Raw genomic sequence first — 19,485 nt, forward strand, 5'->3', positions numbered from 1 at the left:
TTGATGCAACTGCATTCTTCTGTGCAACCTACCCAAAACTTTCCTCCATTGACTTGCTTGCTGCACAATTGATTAAACTATTGCACTCCCTGACTCGTGAAACCTATTTATTACTGCTGTGGGTGCACATTTTTTAACTTCCTAGACTTCGTTGCACTGTTGCAGTTTATGTAACCTTTGTATTTTGAGGCTTGCCTTGCTGCACGTTCAATTTATGCAACGGAACGAATTTTACAATCGATACACACCAATTCGTTGGGACAGTGTGGCGCCGCTATATTCCTTTCTCCACGACGATTTTATCGGAATTATTCAAATTTGACGCCAATGCACCGAATTTATCACTCTGAATAAGGTATGTTATAAATACATACATATTTAGGAAAATAAACCCCGGTATCGAGCTTTGTAAGAAGACCATATGGACGACTGAATGATGGATTTTACGACTGACAAAATTCCGACCTGTTTCCGTGAAGTCAACTGGATGCAATAAACAGTTGGTTTTGCTCCTTCATTTAAAAGTAGACATGTGAAAACTTCTATTTTCGATTTCTTCGTCACCGAATAGCTTCAAATTTTCATTTGAAGGAAACATCTATTTGAGAGAGTCCTGAACATTTTTTTTTATTGTAAAACTAATATTTTCTGATTTATCTTTGAAGGTCGCTAACTAAAACTATGATGACCATTATACCCTCATATATCACTACCAATTTTTCCCGACACACCCATGCCATATATTCCGAAGCGAATGAAGTAAAGTCTTTGTGCATCGTTGCACGGAACAACTGCAAACCGCAAGAATGTGTACATTAATTTTGATCACTTTGAGCAAATACCTTCCGCATTGTCTTGTCCCCACAATCTTTTTGTGTTAATTAAAACGAAAAACATTTCAAATACGAATTTAAATTAGACGTTACCATCGTACAACGACTCAACGGGTCCACGCTTTAACCGATAATTTACACACTTCACCAGACTTCTGCGTGGGTGGAAAACACATATGTATAAAGGCGATAGGAAAAGAAGACAAGACAAGAAAGATAAATAGTCGAGGAATCCGAAATATGCGGGAAGCACTTAAATCGTGTGAGCCATCCCAATATAAATAGGGTGATTTCTCAAATTAATCGTGGCGATGAGAAACAGGCTCTTTTTAAATACGTATACTGATGTGAAAAAAACCTGCAGGCGGATTAAGTAATACCGAATGTTTTTAACTGTGGACCGAGCGTGAGGACACCACGTTCAAAATAAGTCATTATCCTGGCGGAATGCGAGTTAAGTTTAGAAATAACATAGACGAGAAGCCACTATTCGCGTATAAATGTGGCTCTGTGCACGGCCAACCGTGTGCACCAAACTCCTAGACCGAAAAATAAATAAATAAATAAAAACATTGCGATGTCTTCTAAACGCGGTGACATGCCAAACGCATCTTGGCGTCTCTAGTTTTCTAAAATAACGACGTAATCTATTTTAATGCGGCGCGAACATTGTCCAGTTTTTCGATACCAGGAACGCACCAAATAGCGCCATGCAGCCAAAGATACTTTTCAAAAGAGATACGCCGCGATACACAGCCGTCCCCTCCAAACAAGGAAAATCGGGGATCAATTAAAAATAATAATCTGGTTTATGACTCGTTAAACACGTGACCCGTTGTTGGCAAATCAAACAATTAGATGGTCCCCGGTTTAATGAGGATGTGACGTGGTATTCTGGTGGTTTTGTTTCATTTTAGTGGTTCGAATGGGTGCATTCACCCGAACGAGCAAAAATTATCGTGAGTGACCCTCAGATGCTACATAATAAATAACAGACCGAAAACGGAAGACCGCAAAGACCTTAAAATTGTGTGCAGTGCCTTTTCTCATCTCGTTAGAGTGACGTTCTAATCCTATTTGGGACATACTAAACAATTTCATAAATAAATCTGTACCAACATTTACTTGTAAAATAAATCTGCACACTTACTTCAATGTGGAGTCAAAATTTTATTTCGTTTCGTATCCACATTTATAGGAAAATTATTTTTGACAAACGGCAAAATAAGGCAGGCACACTTACAGTTTAGAACACCAGATATATCATTTAATCGATAAAAATAGCAAAAAATCAATTCATTCACAAAATGTTATCATTTTTTCTACCCACACCGGTCGTGTTATATTTTAGAAATTGATTCTTTAAATAAATATGGGTGTGACCGGTTACTGAATAATTTCACAAAATCCTGTTATATCATGGAAAGTAGAAGCCGACTTTAAGAAATCCGTTCTCAATTTGTAATTAGCAGTTACAAATAAAAACCATCCATAGTAAAATCCCTTCTACTTTCATCGAAAACAAAAAATTGTAGATAATCGCTTTTGTTATACCATTATAATAATATGTAATAATATAAGACATTTCTAATAAACAACAAAAGCAAGCATATCTTTTAGATATAGCTGTTGCAAATTCACATAATATAACACAGACATATAACACAAAAATTAATAAATATTTAGAGCTCTCCGTTGCTATGAGAAATCTTTGGTGTTTAGAAAAAAATTCGATTTTACCACTTGTAATTTCAGCAACGGGAATAGTACCGCAATCTCTTTTTAAAAATTTCAAAATTCTGGATTTAGATAACACATTGGTAGTTGAAATTCAAAAAGGTATATTATTATACTCATGTCACATCGTTAGGAAGTTCCTTAACATTGACACAGAACATAATAAAACACAACAAAGTCAAAATGTGGAGGCGAGACGCCGGTAATTATGTTGATAAGCACTGCACTATTACTTGATAGTAACATCCGTAATAGTGTATGTACTCCGGCAAAATTGCCGTGCCGCCGGGTGGAGATGGGATATAAAAAATAACAAAATGTAATCTATCAGAAAAGAAATATCAATATGTACATACATACTTAGTAATCGTGAAAATATAAAATATAATTCACAGTTCAACTGAAGAATCTGTGATTGATTATGCACGTATAGTCGTTTTTAATGACATCCGTCCTGTCAGTGTTATTTTTAATATGTTGGTGCCGATTGTACACACAAATTCATAACTAAGGTAGTTTTCGGAGTATCAGCAAATCATAGTTAAAAAAATGTCAAACAAGAAATTGAGGTTATGGTACAAGAAAATTTATATTTCGTAAAACATCAACAACGAACAAGAAATAAATCTTCAGTATGGTGTAAAACATGGTTAAACTAAGTCATCCTCGGAATCAAAATGTGATTATCGAAAAAAAGATTTCAACCTCCATGGTAGCGAAATCAAAAACACAGCTTAGGTTAAATGCATCTATGTACACATATCCATAAATTAATTATTTTGCACATATGTATATCGGGTGTTCATTTAAATTTCTTCTCAAAGTTGGCATTGTGAGTGCACCACGGATTACGGATCAGCTGTTTTAATCTAACCTCAATTTTACGTTATTTGTGTTTTTACTCTGCAGACTGACTGGTGCGTTCACAACCGACTCTTCAATCCCAACTTTGAGGAGAACTTTAAATGAACACCCGATACATACACACTAACTTAACGTAATAAAATGGAATCACTAAAATTCCATAAAACATCTCATTGTCAGTAAAAATTCGCAAGTCCAAAAAAGCGATTATTACTTCATATTATTTTGATTTTTACAATATCTACGTACAAAATCATGACTAATAGTACTAAAACGGAAATACTTTACATTACATACTTTTACTTAAGTATACCTTCAGTTAATTTTCATAAAACAAATATGTATTTATTCAAAATTGTGAAAATAGCATGTAATAAGCTACAAAATGGAGAGTTCGGTTCTGTTGTTTGTTATTTTTGTGACTGAAATATGTACAGTTGAATTCAAATTGGTCTGCATTTTTTTTGTCGGGCAACATTGTCCAAATAACAATAGATTTATACAAATAAGTAAAGGTCGGGTATCGCTATTAATTGTCACGAAATTAATTCCTTTATCAAATTGATTGTTTTCAATTCGATGTAGAGACTGCAAGATCGATCACATGGAACGCACAATCTGACAAAATTTGACTATACAGGGTGTTTTTTAAACGCTAATACAAAAAAATTACTGGTAACAGGTGAGGATAGTAGAACTCATACAAAAAAAAATATCTAATAAGTCTTTTTGTTTTCGAGATAAAAATAAATTAAATTTTGGTTACAATTGTCCGTGCGCTACTGAATTAAAAGTAATTAAAAACGTTATTGGGGTTGTCAAGCAACAATAATAATTTTGTTGTATCTTTGTTCATTGTAGGGTCGCTATGGTTTAACTTATTATTTACTATTGTTGTGTCTGTGGCGTAGAATGTGCATGGACAGGGTTAGTTTATCCCTACCGTTTTAGATTTTTTTTAAATGGTTTTCTGGACTCCAGATGACCCAGTTTTTTTTACTAGCATTTAAAACACACCTGTATAATGTGAAAACACATTACACTTATAATTCAACAAAGCTTTAACTGTTTACAAACACGAAATAATCTGAAAACATGTTTTTCTTTTCGGTGCATCCATCGTTACGAAAAAAAGTGAATTTTCTAACATTATAATGAGATGAGCCATCTTGAAATAATTCGAACTGCGTCAAATCAAAATTCTCATTAGCATTAACGCCCTCCCTAGATTTATCGATTAATTAAAAAAAAATAATGGCCAAATTGAAATTTAAACGGAAATATGCTCAACAGGAAATTTTAATAAGATAATTCAGACGTTCCCCTGTTTATCGAATCGATTGGCATAATACAATTAGTGAAGCGACTGCACAATTTCCTCGAATTTTAACGGGGATAAAACCGTACCACCATCACCAGTACGATTAAAACTGGCGCGTGTTTGTTTCATTGGCTCTGTGCATCCATTTGCAATGCCGCTCTTGAAAAAACTTGTTCGTTGGTACGAAAAAATCGCAAAAAAAAATTTACATTTGTCTGTTTTTTTTTTCTTTTAATCGTCCAGGGTTGCTGATGTGGAACAAAAAATGTAAGGACTGCGAACCATTATGGCCCAATTTAAATACACGTCACGTAGTTCAACTGTTTGCGGTTTTAAAACAATGAAAGAGAGACGAAACGTTGGTCACATGTTATAAAACTGTCAAGTGTCTGGTGACGGTCTGGCGCCGCAATAATTAGGGTCAAATAATCCAACGACGACGTACATATACATATTTCGTATCATGTGCGCCACCTAATCATGCTGGGCGTATATGTGGATGAGATGGACGTGAATCACGAATAGTGATGCTGTTATCCTTGAGAATGTCAAAACGTCGACTCAGCGATTCTGCGTTATTTGGCAACGTTCCGAAAAGGGGCATCCCCATGAGACTGAACAGCATCACTTTCCCTTAAAAAAAACTGCATCTAATACACTCGAGAATGAAGGCTTCAAAGACGTAAGTTGTCGTAACAAATCACATATTTATGGCATAAAATGCAACAAGCACACACAACACGAAACAATGATGAAAAGACAAACATTTCGAAAGTCGCTGCGTCATCTTTTATTGAATACGACAATGCTGCTTCTAGATGGAAATCAGAAAATAGTTTCTAGAGGCAACCTTGGACTGCTACCAAAATTGATTTTGGCTTTCGGGAACTATTACCGTACCCATTTACGTAACTGGAATTAATTAAAATACAATTGACTTTCATACTATTGGCATTGTAAATATTTTTCCAGGTCGTCGAGGATTGTCAATGTTTAATTTTATGAATGAATACCCACCCGATACGAATAACAAACCTGGTTTATTGTACTTTGAAGCATGATTCACGAAATGGACTGTGAACACGTGAATTACAAAAAAAAAGATACGTTGATAATAAAAAAATACAAGCAATTGAAACAAGGAATGTGTATTGAATGAGGAAATAGACGTGGAAGTTCGAATAACATATTAGGGTATCGTACTAGTTTCACGTGAGTACGTGGAATAAATATCTATGATTTCACTCAAAATTATTTTTCACCGACAAAAGTCGAATAGGCATTTCTTGAAAATCTATGAAAAATAACATTCTGAGTTGCAGCTGAACTGTTTTGTCTTACATATCCGAAGTACGCTTTGGAACTTGGTGTACAAGGTAATAGTAAAGTTCTCCTAGAAATGGATGGAGCAAGTCGCGCCTTTTCAGCTACGAGTACATAGCGCAACAGCAAGAAATCAAAAAATCACATCAATACAAAGGGTTACTATGCGACATTGAGTTGCCGGACCATTATACACTGACACAAAATAACTCATTTTATGAATGTGAATATTGTGCGTATACTTTCTTACTAACGAGTAGATATTGACTAACCCCCACTTTCTTCAGAGGAATCGTGGTGTTAGTACCCCCAACACCATAAGAACCTTGTTTTGACATATTGCCGGAAGTCTCCTGGACAATTTGACAGTAACAATAAATATGATTTGAGTAACGGCAGAAGCGTGGTGAGGGCCGGTAGTCAAGCTGAGCTGGGGTTTGAAGATTGTCATTTTTCACGTAATTATCTATTCACTCGTTATTACTTAGGACCAGTAAACACAGTGATGGGAATGAATAATAACAATAAATATCGGATATTTACGTTTGCTTCGAACAAACCACAATAACAAACACTGTGATTACGGTCCAATGGGAAACTTCCTAATCACAAATAATCAATTATATACCCTGACCTCACTTATGATACCACATATTGTTCTTCAAATACCAACAAACTGATAACAGTCAACTTAATTTTCCACAGCAAAAGTGCAAAAAAAAATGGCGAAAACATGTAATACCTGAATTTATCTGGCCGCTATTGCATATTACAAACACCGGATCTTATTAAACCTTATCAGCATAAAACTGCGCCGTATGGCTTTATTATTATAATTTTATCAATGCGGCATTAAATTGCTGAAACAATGAACCATTAATCATACTTTCATCCCGGTCAAACTGACACTGCAAGTGTTTTAACAGCGATCATTAAATCCTGTTCGCTGCAGGGAGTTAAAAATGCAACCAGGAAGCCGTAGGAAACAATCAATCTAAGACTCGAGGATTAAAGAAAAATCTATGCGTTGAGAACAAAACAGGCGGCATATATGTAATATAACAAAAAAAGATGTCAATATGTGTTTTATACGTCGATACAATTTTTCCAACTTTCAGACCGACCCCTTTTATTGATTTCGGTCAAAAACAAACATACTCGACAAATTATGTAAGTACAACGCGTATTTATCTAATGGATGGAGGGTACAATACAGTGATGTGTCAACGAACTGTTTACCTAAAACTCAAATTAACATTGTTGAAATTGAGAAAATCGTTAGCCATCGTTATCACTACATTGAAAAAAATCTACAAATTTTACGCGTGAAAACGAATGTAAATTTTCTAATACAATCTAGGCCAAAGTTAATCATTTTCCAAAATCTCAAGCAAGTATGTACATAATTTAAATTTAAAAATTCTCAGGCTCCAGAACAAAATTATTCATATTATGACGATGAATTTAAACACAACTGCAGCTGATAAATTGAGAACCTACCCATTTAGGCCTCTTTCATGGATATTAGCGTAAAATGCAAATATCTGTACTTAAACAGACTATTTAGTTTAAAAAGAAGCAACTTAAGAGTTCTTGTTTAACTAACTAATCCGTAGAATTTCACGTGCCTTACCACATGTTTTACGACCGACTAACAAACTTGAAGCAATAAAATGTAATGCAATTTTGTTCGGTTGTATAAGCCGCAACCAATACCTGTCTTCCAATCGATAATTAGGTACACGTTCGTCATAAATTATATTAAGACTTTCGAGGCGCCTCGCCTGTAGTACACATACCACACGTCTGCATTGATATTACATTGCCAAGGACCGCTTGCTCATTCAAAGGGTTAAGTGTAGGAAACCTTCCCTATTTCCAAAAAAAAACAACACCAACTGTAAATAATGATTTAGATGGACAATATCAATGTCACATGCACGATTGTTTGTACCCACTTTTCTTTTCCCTTGTTATCTCTAAAAATAGAGCACTAATAATGTAGCAACAATATACTGCAAAGACAAACAATTTTACATTAATTACACGAGAAACATTAACTTATGAACAATATAAAAAGTAAACGACCAATTGCCAACATTACCCGTTGTAAAAATGACACGAAATATTCCACTAGAGATTTTTCTCAACTTGACCCTCATTCATTATTTAACGACGAACACAAATTAGGCGATCGAATTAGTACAATGAAAATGTCAATGAAACAACAGCCTTCGTGAAAATTTACATTTGAAAAGACTATTGTAGTTAGTGATACATAAATCCAACCATTAGTAATGGTAAAAAAAAAACTATCGGAAAAATAGGCGTATTCTTTATATGAAAACAGTTGTTTCGCACACGTCAAGGTGCATTTAGGAACAGGAAATAACTTGCACTGACATTGAATCATGCTTCACAGCTACTCGACCTTTACAATAGAGGTTCGTCTATGGGTGAAATCACTTCCTATTTGCCATTTTCTACGACCATCCTTGATGATGTTGGTAGGTGATGACGCGACTAAATAGAGAACCGCAATTCGGAACATTAGCGCATCACGATAAGGCAGAATCTGCCACTCAATGAAAACCTCGGTATCAGTGATCCAATTGTCAAAGATCGGGTAAAAGTCAAAGTTTGCAGAAATAAAAAACGGTGACTCAATTTTACTGAACTATAATGGGTATTTAAATACGACTAATCTGACAAGCTTTCCTTCTAAATTTGTTTCACATTTCGACAAAATGAATCATCAGAGCATTCGAATGATGTGGACAACCATTAAACCATACCTTTTATAAATGACTTTCCAACAAAAGTTCACCGCATATAATAAAAATCGCTCTGCCATTAACAATATGTATCGTCTAACTAAAACAATATAAGATTCTGATAATAGTCGAGCATATAATTAAATCCAATTCAATTTAGTGTATTTTTTAAGAAGTATATGGAAGAAAAAAAAATTAAAAATATTTGCTAACAAATAAAGAGCGATCAAATTCATTTGTCCATGAATCCGAAATCGTATGTCGTTACTTGAACTCAACGCTTCGAACACAGGTTAAATCTCGCCATATCAATCTCAAAAGACATACAGATTCAAATCCATGGATGACTCGATTACAAATTAATTTGATCGATCGGCCTTTATTGGATACAACCCTACTTTTGACTCGATAATGCCATTTGCCTGCTTTTTTGATGTCACAAGAAAAACTGCAAACTGATTTTTAATATGTAATAGTCATTTATTAATGACACTAATGATAGGTTTACATCGTTTTTTTTTTTAGAAATGTCTAAAAAATGTTAGCTTTGTTTCCATAGTGACAAAAGTCCGAATCATCACTAAACTAGAAGGAAGGTAGCGTACGAAATTCATGTTGCCTAGAAACAGTTTATAGAGGGCCATTTACACTAGGAAAATATTACAAAAATCGCTCTCAACACTTGTAGGCTATTTTTTTTAAATCAAGTGTACATACATTTCCAATTATTATTTTTTAAACCTAATTAATGCTTGCTTAAATCCATAACCGTCTCTTGTGCAAATAACATCTGACCGTAAACTCTCAACGGCTCTTCTTTACTTTCAAGAACTACCTCAAGCACAATCTCAACAATGCCGAGAGAACTAGGTTGATTGCAACAAGCACAAATGACATGACGAACGGCAAATCTGTATTTAGATTCTGCTAACAGATCATTACTAAAATGAAATATCGATCAACATTTTGGGCACGGTTCTCGGTACCAAGAAGAGGTATCGCTGCGGGTGTGTGACTCGAAAGCACGGCTGATGCGGAAGACAACGATGCTAACAACAATGAAACCACCTGTACTCGCAGGATTTATCCTTTCTGTTATGTTTATTGCTGTGTTATGTGCAACCAGTATTTTGTTAACCCATTGACAATTATTGTTATTTTTATTTACCGACGTGTTTTCGCAACGGTCATTTTGCAATCGGCGCAACGTACCTTGAAACAAACCGATAATGATATGGCCGTTATGTTCCATTTTCTCCTCTGGTCTAAAATGCCATCGTCTTATCGTCTCTCCGTGGATCAAAGTGACTGAACGATAAAGAAATTTATCGATTGAAAATAGAAATTTCGCCTTTCTACAAGACCGTTGCCTCGTCGTTCTTCGGACTAATGAGTTCGATGTACCGGAACGCCGACATTCACAAGGGAGAAACGCGATAATTGATAAGAAACACTATAATAATTGATGGGGACGCGAAAGACAACGTCGCGCCTTTTGCCTATATTTAGCAAAAGAAAGGAGACATCTCCAATGCCAATCGAAGCCGACCTCGAAGTAACACAAGGGGTGTAAAGAAACTTGACTAGGATGACTTACATTCTGTCATACTGTCGCCATTACTTTATCTTTCATTGAATGAGAACCTTCGCTTTATTGACAAACGTATTTACGATACAAACCTTTATGTACATACTTTAGTTTTTTGAAAGCTTGCTAATTAAAATCTAAACGTAAATAAAACTAATTGTGGTATCATTTACGACCCTTCTCTGATTGATACAAAAACGTCAAATTAAACAAATCGTCAAGTTAATAGCCTCACGGACCTCAATTACAACGACCAGGACCAATGAAATCTGTCGAAGTAGATACTGAGAATACTGTACGTGTTCTCTAATCAGCTCATTCTCTAGATTTGACGACGAGGAAATAGCAGACAGAATATTCGATCTTTTTCTCTTTTACAAAATGTAAAATTCTAAACCAAAATTAAATGTCATTTTCCAATTTTAAAAATTTCCGTATTTGCTTGTGCGAGCGACATTGACATTTCGAATTCTAACCGTATTTCGCGGCTTGCAAGAAACAAATGATTGACAGCTTGAAGGTAAATTTTTTAGTGTTGAATCTTTGACTCATTATTAAAATTTCTGGCTTAAATGATTGTGAAGGTGTTAGCACGTCTGTATCGACGCACGATAAAACACTCTCTTGTCTTGAAACAGAAACATTTAATAATCGAAATTTGCCAACAACCTCGAAGAATATTCGGCGAAAAACGCGACATCACCATTAGTCATCCCAATCCTTCAAGTGGTGGAGAGAAAGAAATACGTGTCCAGAATTGGCAACATCTCCATCCCTCGGGTGCAATCCGGTTAGAAACCGCTCGACATTTTGGCACAAGAAACGAAAACCAACCTTTAATAACGATTTCCCTTATTCCCCAATTCGGCGAGAACAGGCGCAATGCGGAACCTTACGTTCAACGTTAACTTCATTATTACGACAGACGCATCATCCACCCACCCTTGTGATGACGAAACAAGAAAAAACGATCGAAAAACGTCTGCGGGGGTACCAGGACGATCGGCGGACGTTCCGCTAGAGGGCATCGGTGTGGCGTCGCGACGGCAAAGGAGTGGGCGTCGATGAGGACGGGGGCGTCTGTTCCCTGCCAGCGGCTGGTAAACGTCTAGTCGAACACTTGTTGAAAACGACGCGCACGCCATGACGCGTCTCGAATTATCAACGGAGCGCCGTTTGGCGCCCGAACGGTGGCCAAAAATCAAAATAGAAGAATTAAAACGATCTCGTAGTAGGTATGCGTCGTGACTTTGTTGGGCCGAATGGATTATTTCAACGCCAAAAATATTCAAATTAACGCATGTTCATTCATTCAACGAAAAATAAAAAGTATCAGAAAACATAAAACACCGTGATATAAACGTAATTTACCGTTTACTTGATATGTAAACTTCGAATTTATAGTTACGTTTATAGTAAGCAAGATAATAAATGAGTAAGAACTACGTCTTAAAAATCTAATAACTGTTGAATATCATAGAATGCAACATGCAACCAAACGTATGCAAATGTGAAATGTGTGAAATCATCTTGTAATGAAAGACTTAAATCTTTTTTTGTACAAAAAGAATCCAGTCATACACAATGACCAAAACGGACAGACAATAGTTTAACACCGTTCACGTTGTTTTGGCATAATGGGAGGCCATGGTCCATACGTTGGACACACTGTTTGATTTCCGTTAGTAAAGTGCGGACCTATCAAAATGAACGTAACATGTTGCTGAATTTTTCGCGATGTCTTGAGTATTCTTCTATTGCAAACTACTAAAACTGACTATAATGCAGTAGACACTGATGCTATTTATAGCCTCAAACTTACAAAAACATAACCTAATTCGACAGACAGCTATACTACCAAATTAAATTCAAAATTTCCATGGCCTCCCATTATGTCAAAACAACGTGAATGCATTTTATCTGCTAATTTATAATTTTTTCGCAGTTTAAAAGTAAAATAATAATCAACTTACAACTAACTGTTGATAGCCAAACCGTCCAATATTCCTACTAATAATAATAATAATGAATAGAATAAGAAGCAGGGTACAAGTTAACTGAATTCTTCCACAGGACACATTTTCTGATGAGTTTAAGGCGAACTCGATTGCTCACTCGATTAACGTCGTGTTGTTATTTAAAAACTGAATAAAACAGATACACCATAAACAAAAATATGAACATTTTATCGTAAAAGCCAATTTGTGCAGGCACGAGGCGCCAAAACAACGTACAGAGGCGTCATAATGTTGGCGCCTATAAAGATACGCATCAAATGCGGTTTGGCATCTTATCCCAATTACGCAATTAGTATAATCCAAAAAAATTTCCAAAGTGCAACATTTCGGTGTCCAATAGCAGACATGGCTGTTAATAAGAAAGGTGAAAACATCGTCTGTCGAGGTGAAAAACAAAATTGGAATTTTGTTATTTACACACTAATTTGTTGATAAGCCGGTGACGTCCGTGTTTCCGGAATTTAAACAATCGTAAAAACACCATCCATGCTTCCAGTAGTTGTTCGAACAAATATTTCCGAGGAACTGAAATGCAGCTCGATAAAAATTCGTCGAATACTTTTAAGTTATTGGCCATTATCAGTATCACATTATCTGGTTAACAGTCTATAAAAACAATTACATCAATATTATTTTCCAGGTCTGTATGACTCATAAAATACATCAACATTTACGTAATTTATTTGTGCAATGCTGCCATACGCTGCGCGACTAGTAAATTTGAAGAATTATACTTCGTGGTTTTTTCAAAACTAGTCCAATGTTTCAGATAATAAAAAATGTGAGTATGTAATTCTTGGCCTATACCGGGTGTCCACTCTCAAAGTCGAACATAGGCAATTAACACTGTGCATTCAGTTTATAGATATTATACTATTATTTCGATACTTCAAGAATTAAATTATAATATTAAAGTAATTAACTGTTTAAGCAGATTTTATTATAAATTCTTTGAAAAAATTACAATGCAGTTCCTACCTTAGTTAGAATAAATCTAAATAATTTGCTGAATTTAAATTTCCCTTTATTTCAAATGTTATTAAAAATCCCAGCCCAGATATGAATTTTTTGAGGATACCGAGTTCTAGTAAGAATATTTACTCGAGGATTTTCTTGAGCCCAATATCGCGTGTTTTGAACATTTGGTTCGTTCTTTAGTGTAAAAGTAGATGCGCCTGTGAAGCAAATTGTCGACAGAAAGCGACGATCATATTAGCACGCTCCTGTATTTCATAACAGGTTTCACTCTTATTTTCTTCATCAACAGCAAAAATCTGTTGATGACACTGTATTTTGTAGGGATGATATTTGTACTTCCTGAGCATATTCAGTATCCGCAATTTACATAAACTTACTTCAAGAGAAATTTGTATGTAGTAATCTGTATGGAGTAACTATTCGTTTTTCCGTAAATAATTTTGACAGTAATTTACCGAAATTCGCTGACTTAACCCAAGAAATTACTAAATTTTTTGACAAATGCTGTCCAATTTGAAAATCACGGCATGTCATATTTAAAAATCGCCAAGTTTGAAATTAGTATTTTAAAATAAAAATAGCACCTTTAATCTTATTATTAGTATCATTTCAAGCGCAATAATTTTATCTTTCTATTGATACCATTACCTTACCAGTAAGTTCAATTGGCGAGCAGGAATCAGCAAAAACGTTCAATACAATGTTAATTGCCTATGTTCGAGTTTGAGAATGGACAGACTGTATATTAATATTTAATCCTGTACCGAACTAATCCAATTCTTTCCTTGGGTTGGGTATATCTTACGTACATTTAACATTGTTTTATTTTTTGCTTCGCCCTTGTGTCTAGATTTAAACTAACTACCTACGTAGATTTTCCAGATTTACATCCCATTGCTGAAACGTGACACTATAAGATACAGTCCAGTAAATCTCGTGTAATACGTCATAAATCAGAGGCCAAAATGACCCTAAAATAACATGTTTATGTACCCTTTGCTTGTTCGCTTTTATTGTTATCACGACCAACTTACATTGTTCCTTCCATACCGAAAAAGATTTCGGTTTACTAGCTAGCTCACTATCCGTAGACTTTGTTATCTTAATTTTGGCTTTCAAAGAGCCCGAACCGGAAGAAGGTAAAATCAATAGCGACCCCAACATAGTGGTCTTAATTTTCAACCTCCTAAACTAGATCAAACTAATGAACGAACCCATCCTCTTACACTTCTAACTCGTCATTTCAGTTCAAAAAATAACATAATTACCATCACATCGAGAACTGAACGAAAGTGAGAAAAAAAGCAGACAATTTTTTTTTTTTTGGAACACCTTCACTTCAGTGTTTGAGATGCTGACAAATGATCGATGATTTTAATCTCAAGGCCTCTAGGTCAAGGCTGTGGGTGTTACTCAAGTGTGTTCTTGAAAAATTCGTAGAGGTAAGTCGTTTCTTTGCCAGATTTTTTATTGGTCTATTTCCGAGCCCATCACCAGTAAACCTTCATTATAAACATTCAATACCGCAGTGCGCGCTCCGAAGAAAATAGGTTAAAGTAGTTAACGTCAGTCAGACGGTTCGGTTGGATGGATGGATATATTTTTTTAACGCCTATTTTATTATTTCTATCTCGAATCTCGTCTTGACACTGTTGGCAATAATAACAAGCCGGTTGCGAGGTTATGCATATTTTATTTTCTGGGAGATGCGGGAAACGTTCTGAATTTTGCAGCGGTATGCTTTACAAGAGAATGCAACTTGGGAACCCGATACCACTCCGCAAGAGTATTATTTATAGAAACATATGAATTCTCCAGAGATTAATGCCGCCGCTCATTGAGTTTCAAAGTTAAAATAAAACTGGATGCCGGGGAGTTGAGTGGCTTCCTGAAAGATTTATCTGACTAACATTAACGTCCACAAACTACCAACACAATGTTCTACAAAAAATAAACATTCCCTCCTATTTACTTAGAAAAAAATCTACATCGCCGTGTCAAACATGCACGAAATATTACAAGTTAAATAGAGTATCTATTCATATCTTGCGGATTCCTGGCTCAAGCTTTCAGCGGAAAAACCGATTTTTCATACGTCTCATATTGCAAATAAATCCGATGGCGTTGAATTTAAATTTTATTCAATCAAGTCATGTTAACTGACTGAAGACGACAATTAATTATGAGACACGCCCAAATTCAATGATTAAAAAACGTGACAAGTCGCATGTCGCAGGAGTTCTAATTAGTATAGCAAATTAAAACAATTTAGATCAATTAATTATTAAAAGGAGAAGAATGAATCACGGAAGTTTCTTCCAGAAGATTTACTATTAGAAAATTAAGATACTGCAGGGACTCTGCTGCAACAATTAACCTTAATACAAATTTATTCAATTAGGCATCTATTTCACCGTTTTGAATGTAACATGACGTTTTCTACTTTTACCCACTATTATAAAAATTCGTTTCTAATGGAAGTGATGATTTGTAGTTCTTAATAGCAAATCCCTATGCATTTAACAAATTAATACTAAATGCTCAAAATTTCGCAGTCATTATCCTGTGAAACTTCACTCTTCTGCGGAGCATTACTCCAACACATTTGACTTTGCAGACTATTTATAATTTAAAACTAATTCAAAAAGTCCTGGGAGAAAAGTATTTTGGAGTTTTAACTACCCAGGAAATTTATTCTCCCGTTAGTTTAGACAAAAACTTACATTTTAGATTAATTATCTATCCCAGCAAATTAGTGACTCATTGATGAGTTTACTTAACAACCGAAATCTATGAAAAATCGTAGGTCAATCGCCTTTAAACTTATGCTACTGTATACGATAAATGAAATTATCGCGGCAAATATAGATTAATGACAGATAGAAATCCTAAGAAAACATTACTGCACATACCTAACTGTGCCAAGAATCATGAAAAAAAAATTCATCGAAAACTTAAAATTAAGTCAGCGATTTTATGTGGACTTTTATTGCAAGCTGAATTTTATTACAGTCACCTTGATCTGCTCCTTCATAAAAATGTGCCGATCTTCTAGTAAATCGAGACTATTAAATTTAGTACCAAGAACATTTGTTCGTTGAGAGTAATTCAAGAATGTTCAAAATTTTCCTACATTTCAAACAACTATCGACAAATTTATACTCGTAAACAACAAATTACAAGAAATATTTGAGATTCCATTTTCGATAACATTGCACCAAATAACGATTAAAAGCCATTCCGAGCACTCTTGATTATGTTGCCATTAACATTATCTGTATGTATAGAATCCAAATTAATTTAAATCACTAAGCTGACCTCTAGAACGAACAAATCGAAACTCATTAAATTCATTCAGAACAATTGATAATATTAAGTCTCTTTTGGCAACTAAATCAAACCATTAAAATACCGAAAGAAAATATAATTAAACCAAAAGCTCTTCAATTTACGTGTTATTAAATAACATCCTCGCAAATTCACCGCATTCCAATAAACTTTTGATCAGGGTGTATAAAACTGTCGACCAAGTGCTTTTACAGTAATAAAAATTGAAGTTGCCAATTGAAATCATTAAAATATCATCGAAAAACAAAAAAGCTGCTAGTTCGTCGTAAATGATTGTGACGTATCAATATCATCTATAATTTTATACTTTGTAATTTGAAGGGCAGAAAGAAGAAATGAGTTTTCACAACAATTCCCCCACGTAGCCATTCTAAGACGAATTACTCAGCATGCACAAAAAATACAATTTTAACATCAAGTTATATTTTATTATACATACCTCTAATTATTTAAATATATAAACGAACATTCTAACAACAAATTGTATAACATAATTGTAAAACACATTGATAATCCAAACCCTTAAAAATTGTGTTTGGTTAATTGGTTTCTATCATACTAGTTTTACTTTGAAGATATTCGTCGACACCGTTATCCGATCAATTCAAACCGTAAGTGTTACATTTTCAGATAGCATAAAAAATTAATGATAACTGTGTAACAGGTGATATAGTAATGTGAATCGTTACGTTAAGATTTTGATTATGATATTTGATATGTACGGTTTAATTATCACGCTAGACATTTACTTACTACATACATTGAGATAGCAAACTTATTCCAGCAATATGACCATTTTGAAGTAAAGATACATTTTAAAAAGTTCACAACTTCCATGGAAAAATTCAGCTTGCTTGACGTATAAATTTGTCACATTTACTGTGCACCACATAATTTCAATGGAAAAAATTGTTTTGAAAAAATCTGTCACGATACTTAGGCAGTTGTTTTCATCTAATTCTTAAGTTTATTATTTTAGATTCATTTTTGTTTTGAAGTTGGAAGTCGCACAACATATTTTCATGTTTTTGAACCTTCCAAGATAAACAAAACGTTTTTTACGGTGTTTGGGTTTCGAATACAATAGAGACCTTCCACTATTTACAAATCTGAGGCTAATTTGAGAATAATATTCATTATCGGAAGACTTGTTATTGGCGAGCATGTGGAGGAGGGGGGTGAGGGTTAGTTAAATGGGAAATTAATAAAATGTCCTGTCTGAATCTGAATCCAGATCCACCCCTGTGCCGCTAACGTCACGATTTAGCACCAATGGGCAATGTGCAGCGGCAGCATTGGCTTAGAACTTGTGAGAATGAAACAAATTAAAACACAAAATTCCTATGATAAACCGGTTACACATACGGAGAAGGTCATAGTTCTTGTAATACTAAAAATAGCTCGGAACAAGATGTCGCAATGAAGAACAATTTTGACGATGGTAACCGGTGGTTCCCGCTCGAAAAACCGAAAATCCAATTACGGGAGTTTCGCACGAGAGCAGATTGGACTTCGAGAGCCGGTCCGTGGAGCCGGCGCCAGAATCGATCCCCAACGTCACGCGGGCATGCGGGTTTCGGGGAGGCTATAGCAAAATGGTCGCCGGCTAATCGGTTAGGTTAGGTTGCACAACAACAGAATCGGGGGGCTCACCTCCTCGCGCCTCTTAAGCCATCTGCCGCAGGGGCTCTCCTCCAAGATTTCGCTTTCGTCTTCAGAGTCCTCGCCACTTTCCCTTGGCGATTTGTGCTCCTGATCGTTATTCATATGACTCCCCGACATTATAGTTGAGGTGAACTATCCCGAAACCGCACAACCTGTGCGTTTATCGACGACAGGGCAATGCACCAACAATCGTATTCCATCAGCAGCGCATAATCCACAGATTTCACCATCGAACATCAAAACGACTGGAACTATTGTTTCTTGCACCACACAGTCAGGTAGTTTCTACGCCGGACCTAACCTATCATTTTACAACCGACACGATATTTGCTATATTCACCAACACTTAAAAACACCTAACGGCACTACTAGCTCATCTGCAATGTTATTGAACTGAGTTTTTAGCGGTGCAATGTCAACAACCAAAATTCGCGTGTTTCGGTTGTGTTGCTCTTCCACCTTTCAACACTAATGTAACAGGCACAGGCTAGTTTATCACGAATTATGTTCAACTAGCTCAGAGCTAAACCGATACCGAATTACAGGCGATGTACTCATCTGTTTTTGACCGCTTATCGGCACTAGGTCTGAGACTGCGCCACCCCACTTTACAGAGGAGATTTGGTTGAAATAAAACTTGCACTTGCGCCGAAACAATGAATCACAACAAAAACATCCAGCGCCACTGTCGCCACCTATGTATCCGCGAATAAGTTCTCGAAATGTCGGTAAAGCAGACTACATAATTTTCTATTTTCAAATCGGAAAATACCATTCGCTCTTGCCTTCCTCATTATTGATTGTTTAATATACCACATAAATTTGAACACTTATTTAATCGCCTACATTAGTGTAGGAATTTTATTGACTAAAACTATTCCAAATAATATCACAGACGTTACGTTTGTTTAGTCCAATCATAAACATAGCTATTAATACTTCTAACTTTTATGTGAACACTATTGTCGATTTCATTGCCATTTCTGTACAGTTAGTCGTTTTGAGTCTTAGATGAAACACTATGAACATTTTTCCA

At 35.4% G+C, this 19,485-nt stretch overlaps 1 protein-coding gene across 2 annotated transcripts in view; it reads right to left on the reverse strand.

The window, feature by feature from the left end:
- The window catches only part of Madm (MLF1-adaptor molecule), a 52,416-nt gene extending 33,343 nt beyond the window's left edge, over positions 1-19,073 (reverse strand). For both annotated transcript variants that reach the window (XM_069042461.1, XM_069042460.1), the window contains exon 1: positions 18,438-19,073. In XM_069042461.1, coding sequence (XP_068898562.1) covers positions 18,438-18,566 — 129 coding nt within the window. In that variant the 5' untranslated portion in view covers positions 18,567-19,073. The remainder of the gene's footprint in view (positions 1-18,437) is intronic.
- Between the last annotated feature and the right edge of the window lie 412 nt (positions 19,074-19,485).

The sequence above is a fragment of the Tenebrio molitor genome, chromosome 3 (genome assembly GCF_963966145.1).
Source record: "Tenebrio molitor chromosome 3, icTenMoli1.1, whole genome shotgun sequence".
Classification (NCBI taxonomy): Eukaryota; Metazoa; Arthropoda; class Insecta; order Coleoptera; family Tenebrionidae; genus Tenebrio; species Tenebrio molitor.